This window comes from Zasmidium cellare (assembly GCF_010093935.1).
Source record: "Zasmidium cellare ATCC 36951 unplaced genomic scaffold M409scaffold_42, whole genome shotgun sequence".
In the NCBI taxonomy this organism is placed as follows: domain Eukaryota; kingdom Fungi; phylum Ascomycota; class Dothideomycetes; order Mycosphaerellales; family Mycosphaerellaceae; genus Zasmidium; species Zasmidium cellare.
The window spans coordinates 206,628-230,114 of NW_022986986.1; the positions used below are offsets into that span (position 1 = coordinate 206,628).

The window sequence follows — 23,487 nt, forward strand, 5'->3', positions numbered from 1 at the left end:
CTCGCACGTGCCAGGCGCGAGGCGTGGCGTTCGGCAAGCCCTTGCCGAGCCGGGACTTTCTCATGACATCGGCGCGCAACGTTGATGGACTTATTCGCACCTCGCCCCATGCACCACCTACGCCCGACATCCGCGCATTGAGATGAACGAGACATCACGACCAAGATGAGTTCGAGCAATCCCTTCGACGGCAGCCATGGCCACTCCGGCGCAAGCAGCAGCTCCTCCGCGAACCGCCACAACCCCGGCCACGACCAAAACCCGCGAAAGTACATGACTGTTGGATCAGGCTCGATATCGGAGAGTGCCTCGCGGCTTCAGGCGCTTCTGGATGAAGATTCGGGATATGGAGGAAGCATAACGGGAGATGATACGATGGAGAATGATTGGCATCCAGGGCCCTCGGCCGATCGATTCACTCCAGAACATACTCCCGTCAACCCAGGAGAGACCACTTCGGCATCAGAGAATGAAAGACGTGCGCTTGCAAGCCATGTCCATCAGCTCTTCTACAATCAGAACCGGACAGCCTTGGGTCGGGCGATCAATCAAACGGTGGAGACTCTCAAGAAGCTGCAAGAGATGAACGCGAAATGGCCGGCACATTACCCAACTGTTCAGAGACCACCTTCTCCCCAGCCCTCGCGCCCAGAGGCTCGACCTGGAATGCCGCACACACAATCTACTTTCCACGTCGACGGACACGAATCCAGTTCTTCAAGGCCACAGCCCCCTCGCCGCGCAGGTACATCGCTTGGTGAGCTGAGTAATTCGTCATTGGCACAGTCCAGTGCAGATGCTGGGGAAGAAGCGCCTCCGCCAGAACCAAGACTGGTCACCCCTCAGCTGGCGCAGGACTTCTCTGTCTTGAAGATTGAGCTCAAGATGGATGGTCTTGCCCAGTCTGAGATTGTGCATTCTTTGGAGAAGCAGTCTGTCGCATCTTTGTTGGACAACCAAATCAACAACAGCATTCGACATTTGTTCTCTCTCAGAGAGCGGATCGAAGACACATCGAGCAAGGTGTTGGTGACTGGCGATCTCAATGCTGGCAAGTCGACCTTCTGCAACGCTCTTTTGCGCCGCAAGATTCTCCCGGAAGATCAACAACCTTGTACCAGCATATTCTGCGAAGTACTGGACTGCCGAGAGAATGGCAGCGTGGAGGAAGTGCATGCAATTCCCCACGGCTTGGTCTACAACCGGAACGACGAGAGCACATACCACGTATACGCCCTGAAGCAATTGGAACAAATCGTTGTTGACGGCGATCGCTACTCAATGTGCAAGATCTATATCAAGGACATCCGAGCCGTGGACCAATCGCTTCTAAACAACGGTGTCGTAGATATTGCTCTCATCGATGCCCCTGGACTGAACAACGACTCGCTCAAAACGACTGCCGTATTTGCTCGGCAAGAGGAGATCGACGTTGTCGTCTTCGTTGTCTCCGCTGCCAACCACTTCACGCTCTCGGCCAAGGAATTCATCTTTAATGCTGCTCGCGAGAAGGCCTACATGTTCATGGTAGTCAACGGCTTCGACAATATTAGGGACAAGAAGCGCTGCCAGGAAATGATCCTCAAGCAGATCGCCCACCTGAGCCCAGCCACATTCAAGGAATCATCCGAACTGGTGCACTTCGTTTCCAGCAATGCTATACCAGTTGCTCCGGCACCCGATGGACCTGATGGTGGCTCGGGAGGTGGTGGCTCTGGCGGCTCGTACTTCGACAATGGTGATGATGGGCCTGGCAAGGATGAGGACGACGATGAACCTAAAGGCAAACATGGCGAACCTGGCTCTCCGCCCAAGGGCAAAGGCAAGGGAAAGGAGAAGGAGGCGATCGACGACTTCAGCGAGTTGGAGGCATCGCTGAGACGATTTGTCTTGGAGAAGCGCGCTCGATCGAAGCTTGCACCGGCTAAGACGTACTTAATGAACGTGCTCGGCGACCTCAACACTCTGGCAAGTGTCAACAAAGACGTTGCTCAAAGTGAGCTTGACCGGGTCACCGAAGAGCTTCGTAGATTGGAGCCGGTGTTTGAGAAGTCGAAGAAGGCGCGCACAGATGCCGACGAAGACGTTGCAAACAGCATCGAGGCAACGTCGAACGATGTATACGCACTTACGCGAAACACACTCACCGATTCGATCTCTCGGGTGGCGGACAGCGACCTTGGAGTGCAGTACCCTGGCATTTTTGGAGCGTACAACTACGCAGACGATCTCAAAGAGGCCATGTTGAATCAAATCACCGAAACAGTGAGGTGGTGCGAAGAAAGAGCCCGAGAAAAGACTGTACAGGGCGTGAGCAGCATCAAGTCTCTAGGTCTGCTGCATCTTGGCGACCAATACGTCGACCTCACGTTCAGATCAGAGAAGATGTTCAAGAGCCGACGAGACGCGCTTGCACGACAGGTCGATTTCGAAACAGAAGTCTGGGACTTTTTCGACGTGGCCAGCCTTTGGGAACGACAAGAGAAAGTCGCTGGCACAAGCATGGCTGTCACTGTTGCCGGTGTAGTCGGCGGCAGGATGCTGGGCGGTCTAGGATGGATTGATGGCGCTTTAACTGCCACGAAGGTTGTGGGACCTAATAACTTGAGAAGGCTACTGGTACCAGGGCTGATCTTAGCTGGTAAGTCCCAGGCTATGCCTTGGAATAGACATTGTACTGACAGACTCGACAGTGACGCTTGGCGTATCATACGCTGTATCACAGATCCCACAATCACTCCCTCGCCGACTAAGCACCAAACTTGCTGCGCAGCTGGCATCCCTGGACTACACGCACTCCAACTCGCTCCGCATCAGCTCGGAGGTGCGTCGCGCTCTCAAGTATCCCGCAGACAAGCTCCGCGAGGGTCTGCAGAGGAACGTGGAGCATTTTCAAGAACAGAAGAAAGAGACTGTCAAGGTACAGACCGAGAGCGAAGTCGCAAGAAAGTACTTCGGCAACCTTGTCCGTGACAGCAACGACATTCGCAGCCGGGTGCAAAGAGTGGATCTAGAAGGACCAGCTCCTGGCATTGCAGCGAGCTATGACATGTAATTGAACCGAAGCGATCAGATTGAGGCATCAGACGGCGTTCATTGGGGTCAAACGTCTTGAGGGCGAAAAGACAAAACGAGATATCCTGGGTTGTTTCGAATTGTGGTGCATTATTGGTAGCTGTCTACCTACTCTTCTCATACATATTTCGTTCAGCGAGAAGTCTATCGTTCTACAAAGCAGTTCCTATTGATCGCAGTGGCCAGACCTTAGCCCCTGGTTTTCATGTGACGAGACGTTTCGCCCGACGTCATTCGCTGGCTGATCTCGAGCTTCGAGGGATGCGGCGTCCTCATCAGTCAGTTGGACAACTCCCAACGATGTGACTCCAACAGAACGCGCATCTTGCGCAGAGATTTCTACTCCTCGTCCTCAGCACAACGTCACCATGAAGAAGACACTTCTGCTCGTCTTCATCCACGGCTTCAAAGGCTCCGACCACACGTTCCATCAATTCCCTCAAGAGCTGGTTAAACTCCTGTCGCAGGCGCTGCCCAAGATTAATGTCCTGAGCGTTCAGTACCCGCAGTATGAGACACGCGGCGACCTGCGCGACTGCGTTGCCAAGTTCAAGGAATGGCTTCAGAACAAGACTATTGATTTGGAGGTTGCCAATCGGGTCAGACAAGAGTTCCAGATTCTCCCACGTACGACTGCTGACTTGCGTCCAGACTCCCTCGCCAACCGTAGATCCATCCGTCCATATTATACTTGTTGGACATTCCATGGGCGGAATCGTCGCGGCGGAGACTTTGCTCAGCATCGCCCGCGACGAGCCAGTCCCATCGTCCTATGCGAACGACACGACCAACTCCACGACCGGCCATTCGAGTCGAGCGAACGACGCATCTGCCAGTCGACCTACGAACCTCGAGACACCCGATCGAGAAGAGCGAGCTTCTTCAGCGCCACCTCGCGAGACATCGAGACTATTCTTCCCCTACATCAAAGCCGTCCTTGCCTTCGACACGCCGTATCTGGGAATCAGCCCTGGGGTTCTGGCGCACGGCGCAGAAGATCGGTACAATCAAGGAACAGCCGCTTATAAAGCATGGGATACTGCGAGCCAGATGTTTGGCTGGAATTCGCCCAAGAGCGGAGCTTCCACCCCAATTGCCAATGCGTCGAGCAAAGGTCTCCCAGCAGCAAATGGTAGCAGTTCGTCAAGCAACTGGGGCAAATACGCTCTGTATGGAGGTGCAGCGGCTGCCATTGCTGGTGTAGCCGGTGCGGCGTATTTGAATTGGAATCAGATCAATCAAGGGCTCACTTGGGCTGGTAGTCACCTGGAATTTGTTGGATGTCTGGCCAGAGGTGCCGAGCTGCAAAAGCGAGTAGAGAAGATCGTTGATTTACAAAGGACCCACGGAACTGGGTTCGCGAACTTTTATGGAGCTTTGGGAGAAAAAGTCACTGCGAAAACCAAGTATGCCGGCATCTTGGGAGATGACAGAACGTTTTGTGTTGTGCCTACGGCGACTCGAAAGGCGGAGAGCCCGACTGGAACCAAGAGAGACAGACCTGTCGAGCAACCACCACCAGATGCTAAAAAGCGCAAGACAGACGCTGGTCTTGATGATGAGGCAGCTCAAGCACAGCAAGTCCACGATTTTGCTGAAGACACATCCAAGAGCAAAGGTCATTGGGTCAAGTGTGTCAATCAGCTGGCTACTGATGAGTTGAAAGCGCATACATCGATGTTTGCTCCTGAAAGAAACGCGGACTACCCATATATGATTCCTCGCGCAAGGGATCAGATTGTCGAGTGGATCGACACTGACTGGTATGAGACTTCCCATGTGCAGGAGGAACAACCACCGCCACAAGAAGAAGAAAGTACGACTGCCGGAGGTGAGACTGAAGAGCAGCCGTCGTGAGTGGTTGCCAGTTGTTCGAACAATCACCGTCTCAAGCCAAAGCAAACACTTCAGTCACATCACACCGTCGGCTCAAATATCACCAACATCAAGACGTTCAACTCAAAGACAACCAAGCATCATCAATCGTGATGCAGACATCCACAATCGGTGAGTTGGCGCCAATTGCTGCTACAGGCCCCATTTGCTGAGACCGATCAGCACTTTACCTCATTTTGGGTCTCTTGAAAGCCATATGCCAGCGGAAAAATCTCTCCATGTGCTATGACATTGCTATGGACATCCTCGACACGATCATCACATGTCAGAGGACAGCACACGACCGCCCCGATGAAGGCTGATCTCCGGGCCGGAAAGGCAGGGACAAGGCTACTCGCAATTCGCACGTCTACATTCGAAACGTAGGATGTTTGAGCGTCTGAATGAGAAGAAGAAGTGTTGCGAGCATTTTGATATGGCATGCGGTTACTGCTCAAAGGCAAGCTGACTCCATCACGACCAGCACGTGCCCCCTCCGCATGATCGTGCCTCTATCTTTCTTGGCAGGAGAGGCGGCGGGGATACGGCTTTCTTATCGCAGCTGTACCTCATCAACCAGGCGGGATGCTGTCACTCGGACCATCTACACATCACGCAGTTATCTCTCTCCAATCGACGGCTCAAACACGCACACTGCAGCCCTCCAGCCCTCCCACTTCGCCCGGCTATTTCAGGGACGCTCGCACTCCGAGGCCGCCCGCAGCTGCTTGGAATGACTCTAGTCGGTAATGCATTACCTCTCCATGGCCGCGCGAAGCGTCACAGTAGTCGCGCTTTCTAATAGCTATGTATCCTCTCGACTAGTTCGTGTTACTGATCGGTCCTTCTCTTGCTCTTGCATCCAACCCCTCTCCGTCTCTTCATTACTCCAAATTGCTGTCTCTTTTGGTCTCATATCTACCGACTTCATACGAGTTACACATTGTCATACCAGCTTGCAAGAGTAACAACGGTCTACGCTCTGTGAAACTTTTACACCACACGGCCCATACACCTACGACTGCTTACTTCCACATTGCCATCTATCGAGAACGCACTCGGCAGCCGCGACAAGTCAGGTCAGCACGTGGCTGAGCACGAGACCAACATCGAAACGAGCACGCGCCTGCTTGTGTCAGGCGGCAGTGCCCTCAACCGGACTACAACTCTTCGAACCTACAAGATTTACACTTTATCCTCCAGCCTATCTACAGAGCGGCGGTCGCCAACATGCAATGGCTGTCGCTTAATTCCTTACAGCCAACCCTACCGGACCACTGCACACCACAGAACGACTTCCTCCTCCGCTTCTCGAGCGCGTTCCACACCTGCGTTCCTACACCTCTAGCCTTTACGTCGAACCTCCTCGGCGCCCTCAGCATCGTCGCCTGGTTATTCGCCCAACTACCGCAGATATACAAGAATTGGACGTTGCAGAGCACGAGTGGACTGTCGATATTCTTCCTCGTAGAGTGGTGTTTAGGTGATCTGGGGAATTTGCTAGGTGCACTATTCACGCATCAGGCTTCATGGCAGGTCGCAATCGGGTCATACTACGTTTTTGTGGATTTGTGTCTGGTGGGACAATGGCTCTGGTTTGAGAAGTTGAAGCACGGACATCCGGTGTTTAGGGTGTGGAGAAGAGGAGGACAACAAGGAGATGGCGATGACGATGGGAGTAGTGGGACCATGGAACAAGTCGTGATTGAAGGTATGGACGTTCTGAGCCAGAGTGATAGCAGAGAAGAAGATGAAGTTGACAATGTTGAAGGAGAGGATACGAGGAAATCGGCGACGAGACCGAAGATTATCTTTCGAGCGCCGACGTTCCAGAAACAACGAGATGAGAAGAACGAGAAGGGCTCTGGAAGCCTCGCTGGAACGCCGAGTGGAGGAAACACGATCCATCGACTAGGCACATCCTCCTCACCCATGCCCTCCCCTTCACCGCGAACAATGCTCTTCATCGCCTGCCTAGTCGCCATGGCCCACGCCTCGCCCATCTCACACACCCCAGGCCGCAGTCTCGAACCCTTCGCCCGCGGCCCAACAAAACTCGAACAAGCCGGCACGATCCTCTCCTGGATGTCCACCTTCCTCTACCTCGGCTCCCGCCTCCCCCAACTGATAAAGAACTACCGCCGAAAATCCACCGCCGGCCTCTCACCACACCTCTTTATCGCCGCCTTCTGCGGAAACCTCTTCTACTCCTCCGCCATCCTAACCAACCCCTGCGCCTGGGACTCCTTCGCCGCATACGGCGGTGGAGGCTGGGTAGGACCCGAAGGCAGCGATCGGGCGACATGGATTCTAGCGGCTTTGCCGTTTTTCTTGGGGGCTTTTGGGGTGTTGGGACTGGATGCGAGTGTTGGGGTGCAGTTTTTGGTTTATGGGGAGGGGAGCGAGAAGTTGGTTGTTGTGGAGAGGGAGGAGGAGGGGAGGAAGTGGCATTGGAGGAGGGTCAGTGGGTGGATGAGGGGGTGGGTGCCGAGTATTAGCGAGGGGAAGGGGGGTGAGAGGGAGGAGTTGTTGGGGGATGGGGAGCGGAGGGCAGATGGGTATGGGGGGTTATGAGTGATGAAATGTATGAGTGATGAGGTCCTTGCATGTTGCATGGGAGGGTATACATTAGCATTGGCATGTTGCGATACACAGACTGGCATTGGGATGGCGTATAGAGCTCGTCAGAGAGCATGATGACATGGTAGCATTCGGTATGCAGCAGAGTTTGGCTGTCAATACCACTCGCTCGCGAAATCAGTGCTCCTCCTTGAAGTACCACGGCTCGCGGCCATTATACGTCTCTCCAGGGCACTCGAACGGCAAGTCGATGATACCCTTGAAAGCCTCCATCTCCACCATGGCCGCTTGCTCTGGTTCCTCATCACTATCTTCAGTCTCCGAGTCCTCCCCTTCGACTTCCTGCTTCACGTTGACGGATGTCTGCCTCGCAACTGGCAACAGAACTCCACACTCCCAGTTTCGACAGGTGATCTTCTTCTCATTCCGCTCTTTGGGCAGCTCTCCCCAGGCAGACTTGGACATGTTCGACGAGCCGACGTAGACCCACCCTACACCTTTACCTCGAGCGCACATGATCTTGTTGTGGCTGAGTAGTCCCGGTCGAGTTGATTTGTAGTCCCTGAAGATGTCTCGCGGGAAGGTCTTGGCTTCGAAGTAACTGCGCTGTAGGCAAATTGTGCCTGCTGCACCGGCTGTGGATGCTTTGACTGTCTCTTCGGTCGGAAAGTAGACCCTCAGCTTCTCATTGACGTCGGGCGCTAATGACTTCTTCTTTGCGCCCTTTTTGAAGAAGTCCGCCGATGCTTTGCTCTTAGCACTTGCGGCTTGTGCGATCAAGTCTTGTCCGCAGGCTGAAGAGTAGACATCTTGTAGGTACTTCTCATTGAGCTGCCCGATAGAAGATGCCGCAAAGTCAATCTCGAGGTCGCTTGCCGTGAGCTTGAGTTCTCGAATGGCACGGCTAAGTCCAAGAAGACCCGTGCGTTCCGCCTGTTGACGGTAGTGGACCCCTCCGATCGTGTGAATGAATGCCATGTCTTTCGTGGCCGTAAAGCCGAATGCCAGCAGTCCATCTCTGGCATTTTGATCGAGACCTTGCTTCTCAATAAAGTGCATCAATTCTTTACCAAAGAAGGTCAGATCGTCGATGCTGTTCCTCGAGCCCTGTGGCAATCTAGGGAGGTCAATCATCCAAACAGTGTTCTCCATTTGGCCGGTCTCGCCCCAGTCGAAGTTCAGTAGATTTGCCGTCGGGATGGCAATACGCAGCTTGTCCGGATGAAAAAGCAACATAAGCTTCGAGTGCATGCACCATACGAGCCCACGCATTGGTGGGAGGCAGACACGCAAAAAAGATTCTGCTTCACTCGCCCACTCTCGAATCTTATCGCGCTCTTCATCTTCCTTGGCATGCATGATGAAGATGCATTTCGTCTTGCCGCCGTGAAGAGGTGTCTTCAGCTTAGGAAGAATCCAGTCCGTATCCCATTGAAATGCAGAAAGCACTGCGGTCTTGAGGGTCGACGCCTCGAGCACCTCTTCGATCTTCACCTCGTTGCCTGTCCGCTCGTGACCAAAAGCCCAAGTCTTCTTGATCACTCCATATGGATATTTCAAGGAGCCAGAAGGTAAGGACTCTGGTCGGATGCCTGTGGCTTCCTGCGGTTCAGACTTGATCTTGCCCGGCGAGTGCTCCTTCTTCATCTCATTGATCGCTCTATTTGCGGTAGCAGGCTTGCGGTCTTGCTGCTGCTGCTGTACACCGGACGAGAACATCTTCAGCATGGCGCCACTGTTCATTGTGATCGTAGTCTCCTGAAGCTCTGTCTGCTCGACCTTTGGCGCCTTCCTGGATGTCGTTGGTGGCGAGATGGACCGTTCTCTCTTGCGCGAAGCAGCTCTAGCTAGGCGTTCTTCTTCCATGGCTTTGCGGTCCAGGCCAAATATGCCACCTTGAGGTTGGGCGACTGTTGCGTCCATCGCCGGTTTGGTGTCCTGCTCAGCAAGCGACATTGCTATTGCTGCCTTTAGGTCTTCGTCTTCTGATTCGTACGACGCCATGTTGAAGGCGTGGTGTGCTCGTCGGAAGATGGACGTAGGAAAGAAAGATGGACGTCTTACATATGCCTGGCAGCGGCAACGACGCCAAGTGAGGTGCAGGTGCAGGGCAGCCAGATTAGGAATGGGCTGAAGTGGTTCGACAGGCAGTCACATCCATCACAGCTTCAGAGTTTCTGTGCTTCACCCGACGAGCCTCTTGTCCTGGGCCAGAGTTCGCCTCTTTCTGAGATGTTTGCAGCAAGATGTGTTGATAGAGTGAAGTGCGGGTAAACAACCACTCGGAACATCGGCTCCCGGGATTGTGGCACGTGCGCCCTGAACGTCGGGAAGGCGCGAACTCGGTCAAACTCGACTACAACTTTCTATCCAAACCAAGATGAATTTACTCAAGGAGTCTCTTGACAAGAGCCTGAGCAGCAAGACTACAATCACGTGCAGGCTTGTCTCCTTAATTCCCTCACACGGCCGAGAGGGAGCGTGAATCTCCATGACCCCCACATCCTGCAACGGTTTCGGCACCCCATCGAATCCAAAGCTACGATGCCTCCTTTTGGGATCTTCGTTTCTCGCGACTTACAAAGCGCGAGCCGCGAGAACATGCTGACATCTTGTTAGGTAGTGATCAATAGGAGACTGTAAGTCGTGTCATACCAGTGACTTTCTGATACCGCTTTCTACTATCTTACCTCTACTATCTCGCCTCGGGATTATTGACTAGAGAGACAACTGGACGTATTCAAAGACAACATGGGCTTAGACGAAGCCAGTGGGGAGAAGGATGCTCCCTCAGTTCAATCGTTTCCATCGACAGAGCCTCGGCCGGTGCCGAACGACAATGATGAGAAGATCGATACAACAAGACTCTCCGCCAGCGAAGGCGCTACGGATGAAGAACGAGGCTCATCCGACCCAGAGTCACCTGGATTTGTTCGAACAACTCGTGGCTTCAGATGGTTCCTAGTCGTTGCTGGAACGCTGAGTACAGTCACATTGTACGCGCTTGATAACACCATCGTTGCCGACATCACGCCCGCCATCGTCAACAGTCTGGGAGAGGTTGAGAAAACACCATGGATCTCTGTTGGATTCTTTCTGGGCGGGCTGTCCACCATCTTTATGGCTGGCAAGGTCTACACTCTGTTCGATGCCAAGTACCTATACATCGCCAGTACGGCACTATTCATGATCGGGTCGGCCATCTGTGGAGCAGCTTCGAGTATGGACATGGAGATTATTGGGCGTGTTCTCGCTGGTATTGGCGGCAACGCCATGTATTGTGGAGTCTTGACTATCTTGTCAGTGAACACCACAGACACCGAGAGGCCATCCATTCTGGGCCTTACGGGCATGGTCTGGGGTGTCTCTACTATACTGGGTCCCGTTGTTGGTGGTGCGCTTGAACTGTACGACTGGCGCTTTGCCTTCTACATCAATCTATTCATCGGAGCCCTCTTTGCACCTATCCTCATCTTTATCGTCCCTCGATACAATCCACGACAAGGCCACACGGAGCGAATCAAATTGCGCGAGTTCGACTACATTGGCATTGTTCTCAGCATCGGGGCCTTCGTTGCCATCCTGATGCTGATCAACCTTGGCGGAACCATCTACGCTTGGAGCTCAGGTTCGATGATAGCGCTATATGTTGTCACTCCGCTTTGCTGGATTGCGCTCTTCGCCCAACAGATCTTCGTCTTTGGCACAACAAAAACCCAAAGGATACTACCGTTAGACCTTCTCTCTTCGAAGGAACCGTTGTTGATCAGCATTGTGTTCGCTAGCACGATTGGTGCTATGTTTGTGCCTATCTATTACATTCCTCTGTAAGTCCGTCCTTCTGGACATAGAAGCATCGACTGACTATCCCAGATACTTCCAATTCACCCGCGGCGACTCGGCAATCCTAGCAGCTGTCAGATTGCTGCCTCTGATCGTGCTCTATGTCTTCGTCGTCCTCGTGACCTCTCAAGCACTACCAAGGTTTCCACGCTACAAATGGTACTTTACGCTGGGTAATGCGATATCACTTCCAGGCATGGTGATCCTCTCGAGAATGGACGAGAACACTAGCAAGGCAACAATCTACGGAGGCTCGATCCTCATTGGCATTGGCAGCGGCTTCATCGGTCAAAATCCCTACGCCGTGGTCCAGGGCATCCTACCCATCAAGAACCGACATAATGCGACGACTCTGATGACGGTGGCACAAATTGGTGGTGCGACGTTCGCGCTGGGCATAGCTGGCGCCATCTTCTTCAATCTTGGCCTGTCTAGCCTACAAGAGCTCCTTCCGAATGCGGCATCTGAACAGATCCAGGGAGTATTGACGGGGACTAGTGGAGAACTTTACAAGACCCTCTCTGCGGCGCAGCAACAAGACGTGGTGAGGGCTATTGTTGTGACGATGCGACAGACGTATGTCATCTAGAGACCCCGCACTTGGAGGTTCTAATGCTGACAATTGACACTAGGTTCATCGTTGGCTATGTTGGCAACATCGTAGGCCTGCTGTGTGGGCTTGGCATGAAGGTATGTCTCTCCTGGATAAGCCCACTCTGAGGCATACACTGATATTTGAACAGAACCAATCCATGTTTGTAGGAGGCACTTAAGCCGGCATTGCTTTGCGTTGATGATGCACGACAAACTAAATAGAATACGGAGTTGAAGAGTTGGCACGACAACAACATGCAAGATCTACGGACCCACCACAACTTTCCCCAGCTTCTGCAGCACCCAGTTCAAAGTTGCCTTGGGTTTGTACCTTGCTTTCAGGCGCTTCAATTCGCTCCCTCTGTCAACTCTGGAAGCTCTTCACCGGACACAACACCAACATCCCCCGTTTTCATACTAGGCATGGAACAGCTCACATTTGATGCATCGCTACGGACTGAGCTTGCCCCATGCGCAGTCGACTTCCCTAAGACAAGTTTCTTTCGATTCCAAGGAAGATCGCCAAACAAACCCGCACTGCCTACCACCGCTGAAGTACGTGCTCGCGCGGGTTGTGATGACGGAGGGTATGTCGCTTTCCCCGACCTGAAGCTGTTCGTCAAGTTTGGCCGCTCGCATAATGTCAGCCTGGAGGAGGCACAAATGCTTCAAGCAGTCCGTCGTGCCTTTCCAAACAACCAGATACCTGTCCCAGAGCTCGTCGCTTGGAGGGCCGAAGACGAAATTAACTATATCTACATGAGCTTGATCCCAGGAACGACGCTGGAATCCTGCTGGCCAGAACTTACGCTCGAGGAGAAGACGAGGATCTCGGATCAGCTTGGACGAATGGTCTCGTCTTTGAGGAGTATACACAAGGCTCCTGGGACGGAGTACGTCGGTATCTGGCCCATCTCTTTGGCGCAAGCGTTACATCAACTAATTGATCGCAGGCTCCCTCGATCACGGACCCGTGAAAGCAATGTATTTCCGAGGCCAAACGATAGGCCCTCTTCCAAATTCTGCAACATTTCACGACGCTCTTCAATTCTGGGCTTTGCACTGGAAACCCATGGAGGAAAGGCCGCCCGACCCATATCGACACCTTCTTCAGGCATCTATTTCTCTCACGGAGACCTCCACCTACACAACATCATGGTCGCAGGAACACCAGGCTCGCGGCGTGTTAGTGGTCTCGTTGATTGGGGTTTCGCGGGCTGGTTTCCCGAATATTGGGAGTACTACAATATGGTGTTCGGTACTCATGACCACGAATGGTACACGCAGGGCTGGATCAATCGCGTGTTGACGTCGTACGATGGTGAGTGCGAGGCGCTGGACAATTACTGGTCGTGGCGGGGACCGGCGTGATCAATGCGGCTTCTTGCAGTGATGTCGAACGAGATTACACTTTGCAGGCGACTTGGAACATTTCAACCGAGGGCACTTCATACAGCCGGCGAGGGGCCTTCGCTGGCAATATCGAACTGCCACAGAGTATCACGAGCTCCGATATAGCTTTGTTGGAAACAGCACGGACCAGAAGGAGTCACTTGATACGGCGAAGCACTGTGCTTCAAAGGACTAGCATTTCTGCAAGATACAGCCATCCCAAGCAGTCTTTGCTGTACTGTGACAACCGCGGTCCTTAATCTTATTATCATTATAGCATCTATATGAGACAGATATCGAAAGTACCTCGAAGCACAATCTAGTACTTGGAGTTGGCACGCATACTAAACGGCCGTGTTCCTCTTGGACCTCAAATGATCATTAAACTTCTGCTGAACGCTCACAACGTCCCACAGATGATTGACAGCCAACTTCGTCTTGTCCTCGTCCGCAATGGCCTTTGCAGTTCGCACTGCGTACGAGATAATACGTCCGTTCAGGGGAACCTTCGAGATCTCTTCTAGATCCGCAGCGGTGTCAATCGCGAGCTGGTCAGCGGGGAATCGTTTGAGAGCGTTGACCCAGATCTCCTTTCGCATCCAGGGCTCTAGCTCGGGATAGTTGAGCGCGAGGTGGATGCGGGAGATGAAGGCTTCGTCGAATTCTTCGACGCGGTTGGTGGTGAGCATGAGGATGCCTTCGAAGTATTCGAGGCGGCGGAGGAAGACTGTTGTCATGTCAGCAGGCAGGCACTATTCGGTTGAGAGGGTTATCTCACCAGAGACAAAGTTATTTCGAACGATGTCATGCGCACTACGCGCCTCAAGGAAGACATCAGCCTCGTCAATAAGAATGACTGCCTTCCAGAGCTTTGAGAGCTCGAGAATCTCCTCCAATGACTTCTCGACTTGCTGAGGAGTAACACCTAACTCGCCTCCACTGACAATGTAGAGAGGACGCTTCAGCGACTCGCAAACAGACTCAGCCGTCAGAGTCTTGCCGGTGCCAGGTGCGCCGTGGAGGAGCATAACTAAGCCTTTGCCTTTCCACCCGATCACATCACCATCGACACCTTCAGTGAAGACGGGAGAACTGATGAGGCTGGACAAGACCCTCTTTTGGCGTTTGTCGAGGACGAGTCGATCGATAGCATCGGTAGACCAATGGATTTCGGTCAAGTCATCGATCTGCATCTGGATCCACTTGTGCGATCCAAGCGCAAAGCCCAACACGGAAGAGGAGCACAAAAGCATCTCGTCGTGGGTGATCTCACGCAGTTCATGGTCGTAGTCTTCTGGCTTCTCATCTGTCTCCTTGAGGCAGACCTTGCAGCAGCACTTGGAGTCCTCGTAGACCACAATGCCCCGTTTGTGGGAGTTCGGCAGGTCCTCATCTCCGGGAAGAGCTCGGCGGAGGAACGTCTTGGCGTCGACCATGACTCGGCCTTTCTTTGAATGGTGCAGAGCATGGATGCCTCGGAGAGCCAGGAAGCGTTTAGCCCGGGTCTTTAGTCTTTCTTTCAGTGCTTCTGGCTCCAAGTGCTTGTCGAGAGGGATTGTTGGTATCATGTCAAGCTCGCGCTGGTTGGAGAAGGCTTTGATCACCAATGTGCGCTTGACCTTGCCCACCTTGTTTCCGTCGTAGTCAACGTAGTGACATTCGAGCGCGTAGACTGGTCCACACTCTGTCTCTGTGTAGGTCCCTTTTTCGAGGAAGTAGAGTTGGTCCGTCTCTCGATGGTAGACCAAAGACCCAGGCTTGAATATCATCCACATATGTTTAAACGACACCAAACCCATGGCGAGGAACGCTTCATAGTTTTCTATCTCGTGCCCGATGTGTGATTGCAGGAAGTTGAGGACAAAGCCGATGTGGGTTGCTGCGCGGTCGTTGCCAAGACGAGCCGCATAGGATGCGAGCTCATGTCGATAGTAGTAGATGAGCTTGGGTGGATCTTCGCACTTGATCGTGTCTCCCATACGGAATGAATTGTCGGGGTAGTACGTGACGATCTCACGAATAATGCGGATGACCTCTTGCGATTGGATTTCTAGGACGATACCTTCCAGCATTCCAGCAACGTTGTATCGCCGAGTTACCACAAGACAGTAAGGGTCGAGCAGCGAGCTGGGCTTCCTCGCCTTCTTTGGATCTTGTCTGGGGTCGAACGCTTCGGAGCCTTTGACGAGGACATACTCACCCTTGTTGTTGGGACGAGCGTCTACTGTGATGCACTCGTCACGGTAGCCGAGCGAGGTATTCACATGCAGGGCCGTATCTTTGGGCTGTTGAGGCTCTTTCGCAAGCTGCTTGAAGGGACCTTCACCCTCATCGGAAACGTCCTCGTCGAGGGTTTTGGTTTCGGTGGCAGCATTGATGGCAGGGGCCAACAAGGATGGTCGTGTTTCGAAGTTCCTCTTCCAGGCTTCTTGTAGCTTTAGGCCGAGTCCGACCTTCATATTGACGCCAAACCGATGGGCAAGTCACAGTTTAATTGAGAGAGGAGAGATTCTGACGGGAACGAGAAAATAAGAAGAACCATTGGTTTATATATCATCCCTGGCATTGCCCTGATGTGCGTATGTCTGCCTTGTCTAGTTGCCTTGGTGCTCTCATAGCATGCCTGAGGCCTCATATCATAAATTGAATGCGGAGGCCTGGCCAGTCACGACCCATGATAATGTGATAGCCTGTGATGCCGACAAGAAAATGTTGCCTTAAGGCATCGAACAACTCAGTCAGGCCTGAGGGGGAGGCTGAGCATGGTCGGTTGAGAGAAGCCTGCATCATGAATGACAACACGTTGTCACATGTCAGCCGAGGAATAGTCAATAGCATGGAGAGGCGGTCGCCCACGAGCAGAAGTGAATACGGTGATGTAGCGTGAACAGGGAGTGAAGGCGAGGAGGTGAAGTCGCGGCGGTGAAACTCAGCAGCTCGCACGGACCCCTTCTTGCCCCTCGTGGAGCGTTTGTTTCTGAACTTCTCAAGCGACCGCTCAACAACTACCTCGCACACTCTCAAACAACACCACATCTTTTCTTGGATCCGACTCAGACAGGCCAGGCAAAATCGAACCAGACAACGAATTCCCACATCCGCCTCTCTCACATCCACCACCATGGCTGATCCCACCACCGAGAACAAGCCAGAGGAGGGCAAGACAGTCACCGAGAAGGCCTCCGAGACCGCATCCGCCATGAAGGAGAATGTCTTCAGCATGTTTGGCGGTGGCCCGAAGAAGGAGGCTAAGCAGGAGGACGATGAAGACAACGACCGCTCGGGCAGCGCGAAAGCTCAGAAGGAGAAAGAGGCAGCTGACAAGGGCGATGATGAGGAGAAGGCAGAGGAGGAGGAGGCCGACGTGCATTTCGAGCCTGTCGTTCACTTGACCGAGAAGGTTGACACCAAGACGAACGAAGAGCTCGAGGAGCAGGCCTTCAAGATGCGGGCCAAGCTCTTCAAGTTCGACCGCGAGAGCCGCGAGTGGAAGGAGAGAGGCACTGGCGACGTTAGACTGCTCAAGCACAAGGAGAACGGCAAGACCCGACTCGTCATGCGCCGTGACAAGACCCTCAAGGTCTGCGCCAACCACTACGGTATGTTGATATGCTCGTGTGATGTTGGACTTGGACTAACACGTGGATAGTGGTTCCTGACATGAAGCTTTCGCCAAATGTTGGTAGCGACCGCAGCTGGGTGTGGAACGCCGCGGCCGATGTCTCTGAGGGCGAGCCTGAGGCCCAGACTCTTGCCATCCGGTTCGGAAATGCTGAGAGTAAGTCGAACGCACAGCAGACGCACATTAATGTTCAACGCTGACCCTTCGACAGACGCAAACCTCTTCAAGGAGGCTTTCATCAAGGCTCAGCAGGAGAACGAGAAGATCTTTGGCGCCTCGGAGTAAGGTCTCGGTTTACTGAGATCAACACCAAATCCTCCCTGCTCGCATACCATACCGTGCCGCGGGCACTCGTCACCAGATCCTACAGAATGGAAGTTCAAGTAGTGACAGAGGCAGGGCGACGACCCCTGCCAACGACGACGTATGAAAGCAAATCCCTACCACCACCACAACACAGCATTCTGGGCGTTCCGTATAGCACCTCCGTTACCATCCTATCCATTGCACAATACCCCACCGAACGGCATTGTAGAAGCGAGAGTGCTGGGAGGCCAAGCCGTCGATTGCTCGGAGAGGCAGTCATTCAGTTTAGATAGAATCAAAAGAATGAAAGCACGACACCAGAACCATCCCATCAAGTTCGTCAACCAGCAAACTTGCATCAATAAATTCTATAGTTGTATTACATTCCGCTGGTACGAGGACACATGGCTCGTGAGGCTCGTGCCCGTGTGAAGTCATTGTGGAAGCTGCCGCGGGTTGCTTTGCCCTGCGGCGAGCGGGACATGGCTTCGACCTCACCGGCACAGCTCACCTCATCTTTCACCCTCCTCACTTCGTTGTCCACTCTTGCATATCCGCACTGCACGTCGCCGCGACCGCGTCAACGCAGGCTCCTCTTTCACGCGACTGCAGCTTGCTCCTTCAATTGTCCTCCGGTTTCACTTCACAAAGAGGCGCACGCGCGCGACTGGATTGCTTGTGACAGCGCGCAACCATTATTTCTACTTCACCATGCCTGACGTGAGTGCTACCTCTGCCTTGACATCTGACCCTTCCAATTCCGTCCACCACGACCAACTTGCGACTTCTGCAAGCACCACCGACACTCCAACACCCCACACACTCAACACACCAACCACCTGCAACCAAAATGCCTCCAAGACGCGGACAGGCAGCTGATGCAAAGCAGGTCAAGAGGACCGTGAAGCTCGTCACCTCCCAGCACATCAAGTGAGACCCTCCGCATACCCGAAACCTCTCCTCGCTTTGCGCTGACTCAATTCCAGCGATGATCCTCCAGAAGTCGAGGGCTTCCCCATGCGCTCATGGGAGATCTCCATCTACCTCATCGGTCCAGACGGCGAGGAACTCCCCGCGAACTGCTTCGACAAGGCGACCTACATGCTGCACGAGTCCTTCGGAAAGAGAACCAAGCAAAGTATGTGCCATGCACGGGAAAGAGCTGCAGAAGAGCGGGGCTGACCTATAAACAGCGATCAAGTCACCACCGTTCACGATCAAAGAGAAAGGATGGGGAGAGTTCGACATGCAGATCACCCTGACGCCGGTCGGTAACCCCAAGGGAGGGGACCAGACGCTGCAACATGATCTGAACTTCCAGCAAGAGCAGTACGAGAGCACCCACACTGTGGTATGTATAGCCAGGAGTAGATGGTGGTGGCATTTGAAGTGCGCCATGCTCACTGGATATCGCAGACCTTCCGCAACCCCAAGCCAGAGCTTCTCGAACGTCTCAAGGAGTCTGGCCCAGCTGGCGACGCTACCAACGGTACTGCTGCGGCGGCCAGCAAGCCGGAGAAGAGACGTCCCAAGGCGAACCGCAACGTCGACATGGAGAAGCTCGCCGAGGCCTTGCCGCAACTCCCAGAGGACGATCTGCTGCAAGTCGTGCAAATGGTACATGACAACAAATCTGAGGAGACGTACACGAAGAACGATGTCGAGAGTGAGTCGTTCCTTCCCAGAATCATGACTGACAGTCTTGTGCCTTCAGATACGGGAACACACTGACAAACGTGGCTATGCAGATGGCGAGTTCCACGTCGACCTCTACACCCTACCAGACCAGCTCATCAAGATGCTCTGGGACTTCACCGAGAAGCGCGTCGACATGAGTGTGATGGCATAGGGTGCCCGCTTGTTGCGCGAACATCGCCTGCTGGCGTAAAGTGGCAGCCATCGACTCCACTCGACCGACAAGGCATGTTCTACACGAGCAAGTGCTACCCGGCCTTTGGCAGGCAGGTCACCCCCTGAACCACCACCAGGTTCTTGGCGAGCGACGTTGCACTGGCTTCCTAAGGCGATTTGCTTCTATTGATACCAGCTTTTCTGTCTTATCATCATCATCAACGGTATTTCCATCCTGGTCTGTTTTGGAGTGACATGGAGCAAGGAAAGACCAAACAGGAGCGAGGCGTTCTGGCGTGAAAGCTGGGCTGGGACACGGTTGGTGAAGCGAGACGGCTTTGCAATGGAATTGACTGTATTTCGGGTGTAATTTCAATGGCAAAAGTCGATCGATTCCGCTCCTTTTCATCTCGTTTGTGTTTCTGGTGCTGAAGGCAGTCTACGGGTGTTGAATTGCTGCTCTACTGAGCAACGAGTCCCATCGCCAAATCTGAATGGTATGACGAAGATTCAGTACATTGAACTTAAGGCATTCCCAGCTCATTTGCAAGCATTGGTATCGGGATAAAACGAAGTCTGTGTCCAATTGTACACACACATCGCTACGCGGTGAAGCCAATTGTATCAAAAGTTCGACGAAAGAATATCGTAAAGATTCATATCATTCAGGTCCTGTGCGTTCCGTGCCTACCACCTAAGAAGGGGGGTTCTCACTACTCTCGATTTCATAATGCATTCCATTCCATTCCATTCCGTGTCTCCGTTCGCGAGTTGGTATCTAGTCCGCTCCCCTTCCAGTCCAAAGCGCCGTGATTCATGATGAAACTGGATTCTCTGATCTCTGCAGCAAACACAACGCCCAAAAAAAAAGAAACATAAAAAAACGCCTGGTCGATCCAATCAACGCCAGCGCCAATCTCTGTGATCGCTCGCTCTTCTCGATGCTGATGTTCATATGCTCATGCTCATGCTCATGGTGCACCGCCTTGCATCTCCGCACGCATCTTCTTGACCAACTTCTCTTGACGCTTCGCGTCCTTCTTCAGCTTGCGGAACTCGGTGCGTGGCATCTTCTTGCCGGGGTCTTCGCCTTGACGCTTGACGCGCTTCGTGAGGGCGTCCAGCTGTTGGGTGGCTTTCTTTAGCTTCGCCTTCTGGGAGACGTGCTCTGCGTTGTTGGTGACGCTGGGCGGTGCGGACTCTGGTACAACGGAGAGGGCCTTGTTGGATTTGAAGCTCTTCATGTGGTCCTTGAGGCTTCGACGACGGCAGGGGCTGGCGTCGCTCCCGCTCTTCACCTTCTTCCTGTTGGCGAATGCTTTCTTCAACTCGAGGAGCCTATCTCGCGACAGTACCAGTGGGCTTCTGATGAGTGCCTTCGAGCTGCTCTTAGCCGACTCCACCTTGGACTTGACTTTAGTCGAAAGGTCCTTGGTGAACTTGACCAGATCTCGCTGCACGAGGATGAAGTCCTTGCTGAAGGCCGCGGCAGTCTGGTTGCTCGCCTCTGCAAGCTGGCCGAACAGAGACACTGCCTTGTTGCCGATGACTTGAAGGTCGCGAGCCATGTACAGGGCAAGCTGAGTGGTCATGTTCTTCGTTGCGGACATGCCAGCACCAACCTCCGTAGACAACTTCGATTGCAGGCTCTGAGCGGCATCACGCATGACGGCAACGTCTTTGCCAACCGCTTTACCGACATCGGTGCTGGCTTTCTCATACGTCTTGCGCTGAAGCATTCTGCTACCAAAGTTATGAGACGCGGTGACATTCGTGGACGGCTTGTGAGTGCGCATGTTAACATTGACGGTGCCGTAAGCTTCCTCAGGGTCGATGGTAACGTCCCACACGCCGTCGATGAGCATAGTCTGATTGAAGGCGATTTCGCGACCACCGCTCTTCGAAACGCTCGTCAAGAGGTCTCGTGGTATGGTGGGCAAAGACACGAGGATGTGGTTTGGCGTCAACCCCTGATGGCGAGGCTGCTGGTTGCAGATGGGACCATTTCGAGCGTCTCCAAAGAAGCCTCCCCTAGAGACGCAAGCGGAGTCTGGCTCAGGGAGGAGATGATCGATGTTCACGGCTCCAGCGGCAATCGAAGGTGAAATCTTCTCGAGTGCCACGCTCAAGCCTTCTCGCCGGATAGCCGTGTCCAGTACGGGGGCCGAGCTGGAGCGAATGAAGGGCATGAGCAGATAAGGCACCACAGCGACGAGGAACATGGACAAGAGCTTGAACCAGCTAACATCGGCAGCACGTCTCTCCTTCAGATCAGCCTTCTTCGATCCGGGAGTCTTGGAGAAGATATCGCGCTTTGAAAGACGCTTTTCAGCCTTGGAGATTGATGTAATATCGCTGTGGAGGAAGTCCATGAGACCGAGATACAACTGAGTCTGCCGCTTCGATCCTCGAGAACGCTCAAACCACGACTGCTTGGCGGTAGCATTGAGGTTTGAACCCAGAATAGCCACAATTGGGACGTTCAAGGTCTTAATGGCATCGAATGCGTTGTCAAGCCATGTCGAGTAGCGGCCTTCAGGCTCGGAGTTGACCACATAGAAGACTGCAACGTTGGGCTTCCGCAAATCTATCTTCGCATCTTGCCCGATGGTGTAGAACGAGCTGTGCTGGCCGTCGAAGTCCATGACTCGCAGCTTGTAAGAGCCGGGCGAGCGAACTTCTGCACCAACACAGTGCTGGAGCGTGGCCGAGATTCTATCGCGACCATAGACAGCAGTGGCACTCGGCAGGCCAATACCAGAGGGTGGAGCTGGGAGGCGGATGACTCTCTTCGAGGAAGCACTTACTTCATCTGTCGACATCATGCTCGTGTCGATCTTGATACAGATCTTGTCCATTTCGAATTGGGGTACATCATGCTCTGATACGAAGAGGATGTTGCGAGGCTCGGTGCCATCCTCCTGGATCGTTGGCGATTGAGTGTTGCTTGGTCTATCAAAAACCTCTTTACCCTTCGATCGGTACCAGCTGCTGGGCTGGGCACTCGGCATGGTCGACTGGCGTGGAGTCTCCATGTCTTCAGACATGTAGCTGTCGATCAGGTCATTCTCCGCCTTCTGCTTCTGACGGAGGTTCGAGCTCAGAGAGCGAAGCGAGGGAACGTCTTCGGCTTGCGTAGGTAGATTGACATATGATGCTTCCGTGCTTGGAGGGGTAGGCAACTGAGTCTCGTCCTCGAAGGAGATAAGAGACTCTTCAGGGTCTGCCTCACTGCCAGCGTCGTCTGGGGTGAGTTGTCCGTCATCGCCATTATTAGAGGTGATGCTTGCTGTCTCATGATCGTCGGTCGAGATCTCGGACATGTCGTCGAGCATGTCGTATTGACTATCGGCGAAGGAGCCCTCTGACTCGCTCGCGGTCTCTGCACGATCCATCTTTGACTTTGCTCCTAGGGAGCTCAGGGCGGCAGGCGGCGTAGGAGGGTAACGCCTCGTCTGATGGGCGGTGATATAAGACACAGAGCCGTCCACGTCCAAGGTTGGAAAGTTGAGGTTGAACGGGTGGTTCGGCGGAGGTTCGGATGGAGAGGTAGGGTGCTGTTGGTGCTGACGAGTGCTGTCAAGCTGTGACACATGACCGGTTAGCGCTGGCTTGTGATGCAGCAGCAGCTCTTGAGCCGTGTCCAGCTCAGGGCGTGGACTGCGGCGCGGACTGTCCATGTTGCGGGTGAGGAGAGGTGTGCGGGAGCGGAGGAAGAGAGTCGAAGGACGGAAAGGCTGGCAAGTGAGTAGAAGCGGACAGGCGCGAGTGGTGAGTTGGGTGCTCGCGGGTTTGCTGTGCGCGTGTCTGGAACCTCGTCGAGCGGGGGGGGGCAGCTTACAATTCGATGGCTCCGGAAGGGGCGCTGAGAGGAAGTGAAGACGAGTCCAGTCCAGGGGCGACGACAAGAAGAAGCGTAGGTGAATGGAAAATAACAAGAGCAGAGGAACGCTACGTGTCACTGTCGAGATGGTTACCGGTTGTCTCAGCCAGAGACCACATCCTCCACCACGCTCTTGAGCTGCCAGGCAGGCAACCAGAGCTCCTGTCACTGATCATCCCCCACTTCGAGCTAAGATAACGCTATCGCGGCTACTCCCGGTCGGACCCGACCACGGATAAGGTCTGAATGGTCAACACGTTCTCACGTCGGGTGTAAACGCTGTTACGTGCTGTATCATGAGTATGGTGCAGTTCAATATCATAGGGAATTTTAATCAGTTGTGTCATCCGCTGGCTCGTCAGGGTCATTCACGTCCAACACGTGCCTCGTGGGGCCTTCGCGCTAGCGGACTGACTGCCGAGAACCTAATTTAGGCGTCCGCGTCAAGCCACACCTCACGTCCATG

General features: G+C 53.6%; 9 protein-coding genes across 9 annotated transcripts; 6 read left to right on the top strand and 3 right to left on the bottom strand.

Annotated features, from left to right (window-relative positions):
* Window positions 1-165: 165 nt before the first annotated feature.
* M409DRAFT_28322 (uncharacterized protein) lies at window positions 166-3,055 on the top strand (the record flags this gene model as incomplete). Its single annotated transcript, XM_033808982.1, has 2 exons — window positions 166-2,641; window positions 2,694-3,055. 2 exons carry the CDS (start codon window positions 166-168, stop codon window positions 3,053-3,055), a joined length of 2,838 nt encoding a protein of 945 aa, XP_033662173.1.
* A 388-nt stretch (window positions 3,056-3,443) lies between these two features.
* On the top strand, window positions 3,444-4,932 carry M409DRAFT_69888 (uncharacterized protein; the record flags this gene model as incomplete). Its single annotated transcript, XM_033818485.1, has 2 exons — window positions 3,444-3,674; window positions 3,727-4,932. The coding sequence occupies 2 exons, from the start codon at window positions 3,444-3,446 to the stop codon at window positions 4,930-4,932; spliced, it is 1,437 nt and encodes a 478-aa protein (XP_033662174.1).
* A 1,248-nt stretch (window positions 4,933-6,180) lies between these two features.
* On the top strand, window positions 6,181-7,524 carry M409DRAFT_28324 (uncharacterized protein; the record flags this gene model as incomplete). The annotated part of the gene is made up of 1 exon (XM_033808983.1): window positions 6,181-7,524. One exon carries the CDS (start codon window positions 6,181-6,183, stop codon window positions 7,522-7,524), a length of 1,344 nt encoding a protein of 447 aa, XP_033662175.1.
* A 183-nt stretch (window positions 7,525-7,707) lies between these two features.
* Window positions 7,708-9,486, bottom strand: M409DRAFT_28325 (uncharacterized protein; the record flags this gene model as incomplete). The annotated part of the gene is made up of 1 exon (XM_033808984.1): window positions 7,708-9,486. One exon carries the CDS (start codon window positions 9,484-9,486, stop codon window positions 7,708-7,710), a length of 1,779 nt encoding a protein of 592 aa, XP_033662176.1.
* A 795-nt stretch (window positions 9,487-10,281) lies between these two features.
* On the top strand, window positions 10,282-12,146 carry M409DRAFT_28326 (uncharacterized protein; the record flags this gene model as incomplete). Its single annotated transcript, XM_033808985.1, has 4 exons — window positions 10,282-11,357; window positions 11,404-11,949; window positions 12,006-12,063; window positions 12,117-12,146. The coding sequence occupies 4 exons, from the start codon at window positions 10,282-10,284 to the stop codon at window positions 12,144-12,146; spliced, it is 1,710 nt and encodes a 569-aa protein (XP_033662177.1).
* Window positions 12,147-12,390: 244 nt separating this feature from the next.
* M409DRAFT_28327 (uncharacterized protein) lies at window positions 12,391-13,338 on the top strand (the record flags this gene model as incomplete). Its single annotated transcript, XM_033808986.1, has 1 exon — window positions 12,391-13,338. The coding sequence occupies one exon, from the start codon at window positions 12,391-12,393 to the stop codon at window positions 13,336-13,338; it is 948 nt and encodes a 315-aa protein (XP_033662178.1).
* A 365-nt stretch (window positions 13,339-13,703) lies between these two features.
* On the bottom strand, window positions 13,704-15,818 carry M409DRAFT_59287 (uncharacterized protein; the record flags this gene model as incomplete). The annotated part of the gene is made up of 2 exons (XM_033814144.1): window positions 13,704-14,086; window positions 14,138-15,818. 2 exons carry the CDS (start codon window positions 15,816-15,818, stop codon window positions 13,704-13,706), a joined length of 2,064 nt encoding a protein of 687 aa, XP_033662179.1.
* A 662-nt stretch (window positions 15,819-16,480) lies between these two features.
* M409DRAFT_69892 (uncharacterized protein) lies at window positions 16,481-19,136 on the top strand (the record flags this gene model as incomplete). The annotated part of the gene is made up of 7 exons (XM_033818486.1): window positions 16,481-16,958; window positions 17,009-17,137; window positions 17,193-17,262; window positions 18,274-18,425; window positions 18,481-18,638; window positions 18,704-18,953; window positions 19,036-19,136. The coding sequence occupies 7 exons, from the start codon at window positions 16,481-16,483 to the stop codon at window positions 19,134-19,136; spliced, it is 1,338 nt and encodes a 445-aa protein (XP_033662180.1).
* A 973-nt stretch (window positions 19,137-20,109) lies between these two features.
* M409DRAFT_59290 (uncharacterized protein) lies at window positions 20,110-22,818 on the bottom strand (the record flags this gene model as incomplete). Its single annotated transcript, XM_033814145.1, has 1 exon — window positions 20,110-22,818. One exon carries the CDS (start codon window positions 22,816-22,818, stop codon window positions 20,110-20,112), a length of 2,709 nt encoding a protein of 902 aa, XP_033662181.1.
* Window positions 22,819-23,487: the final 669 nt, after the last annotated feature.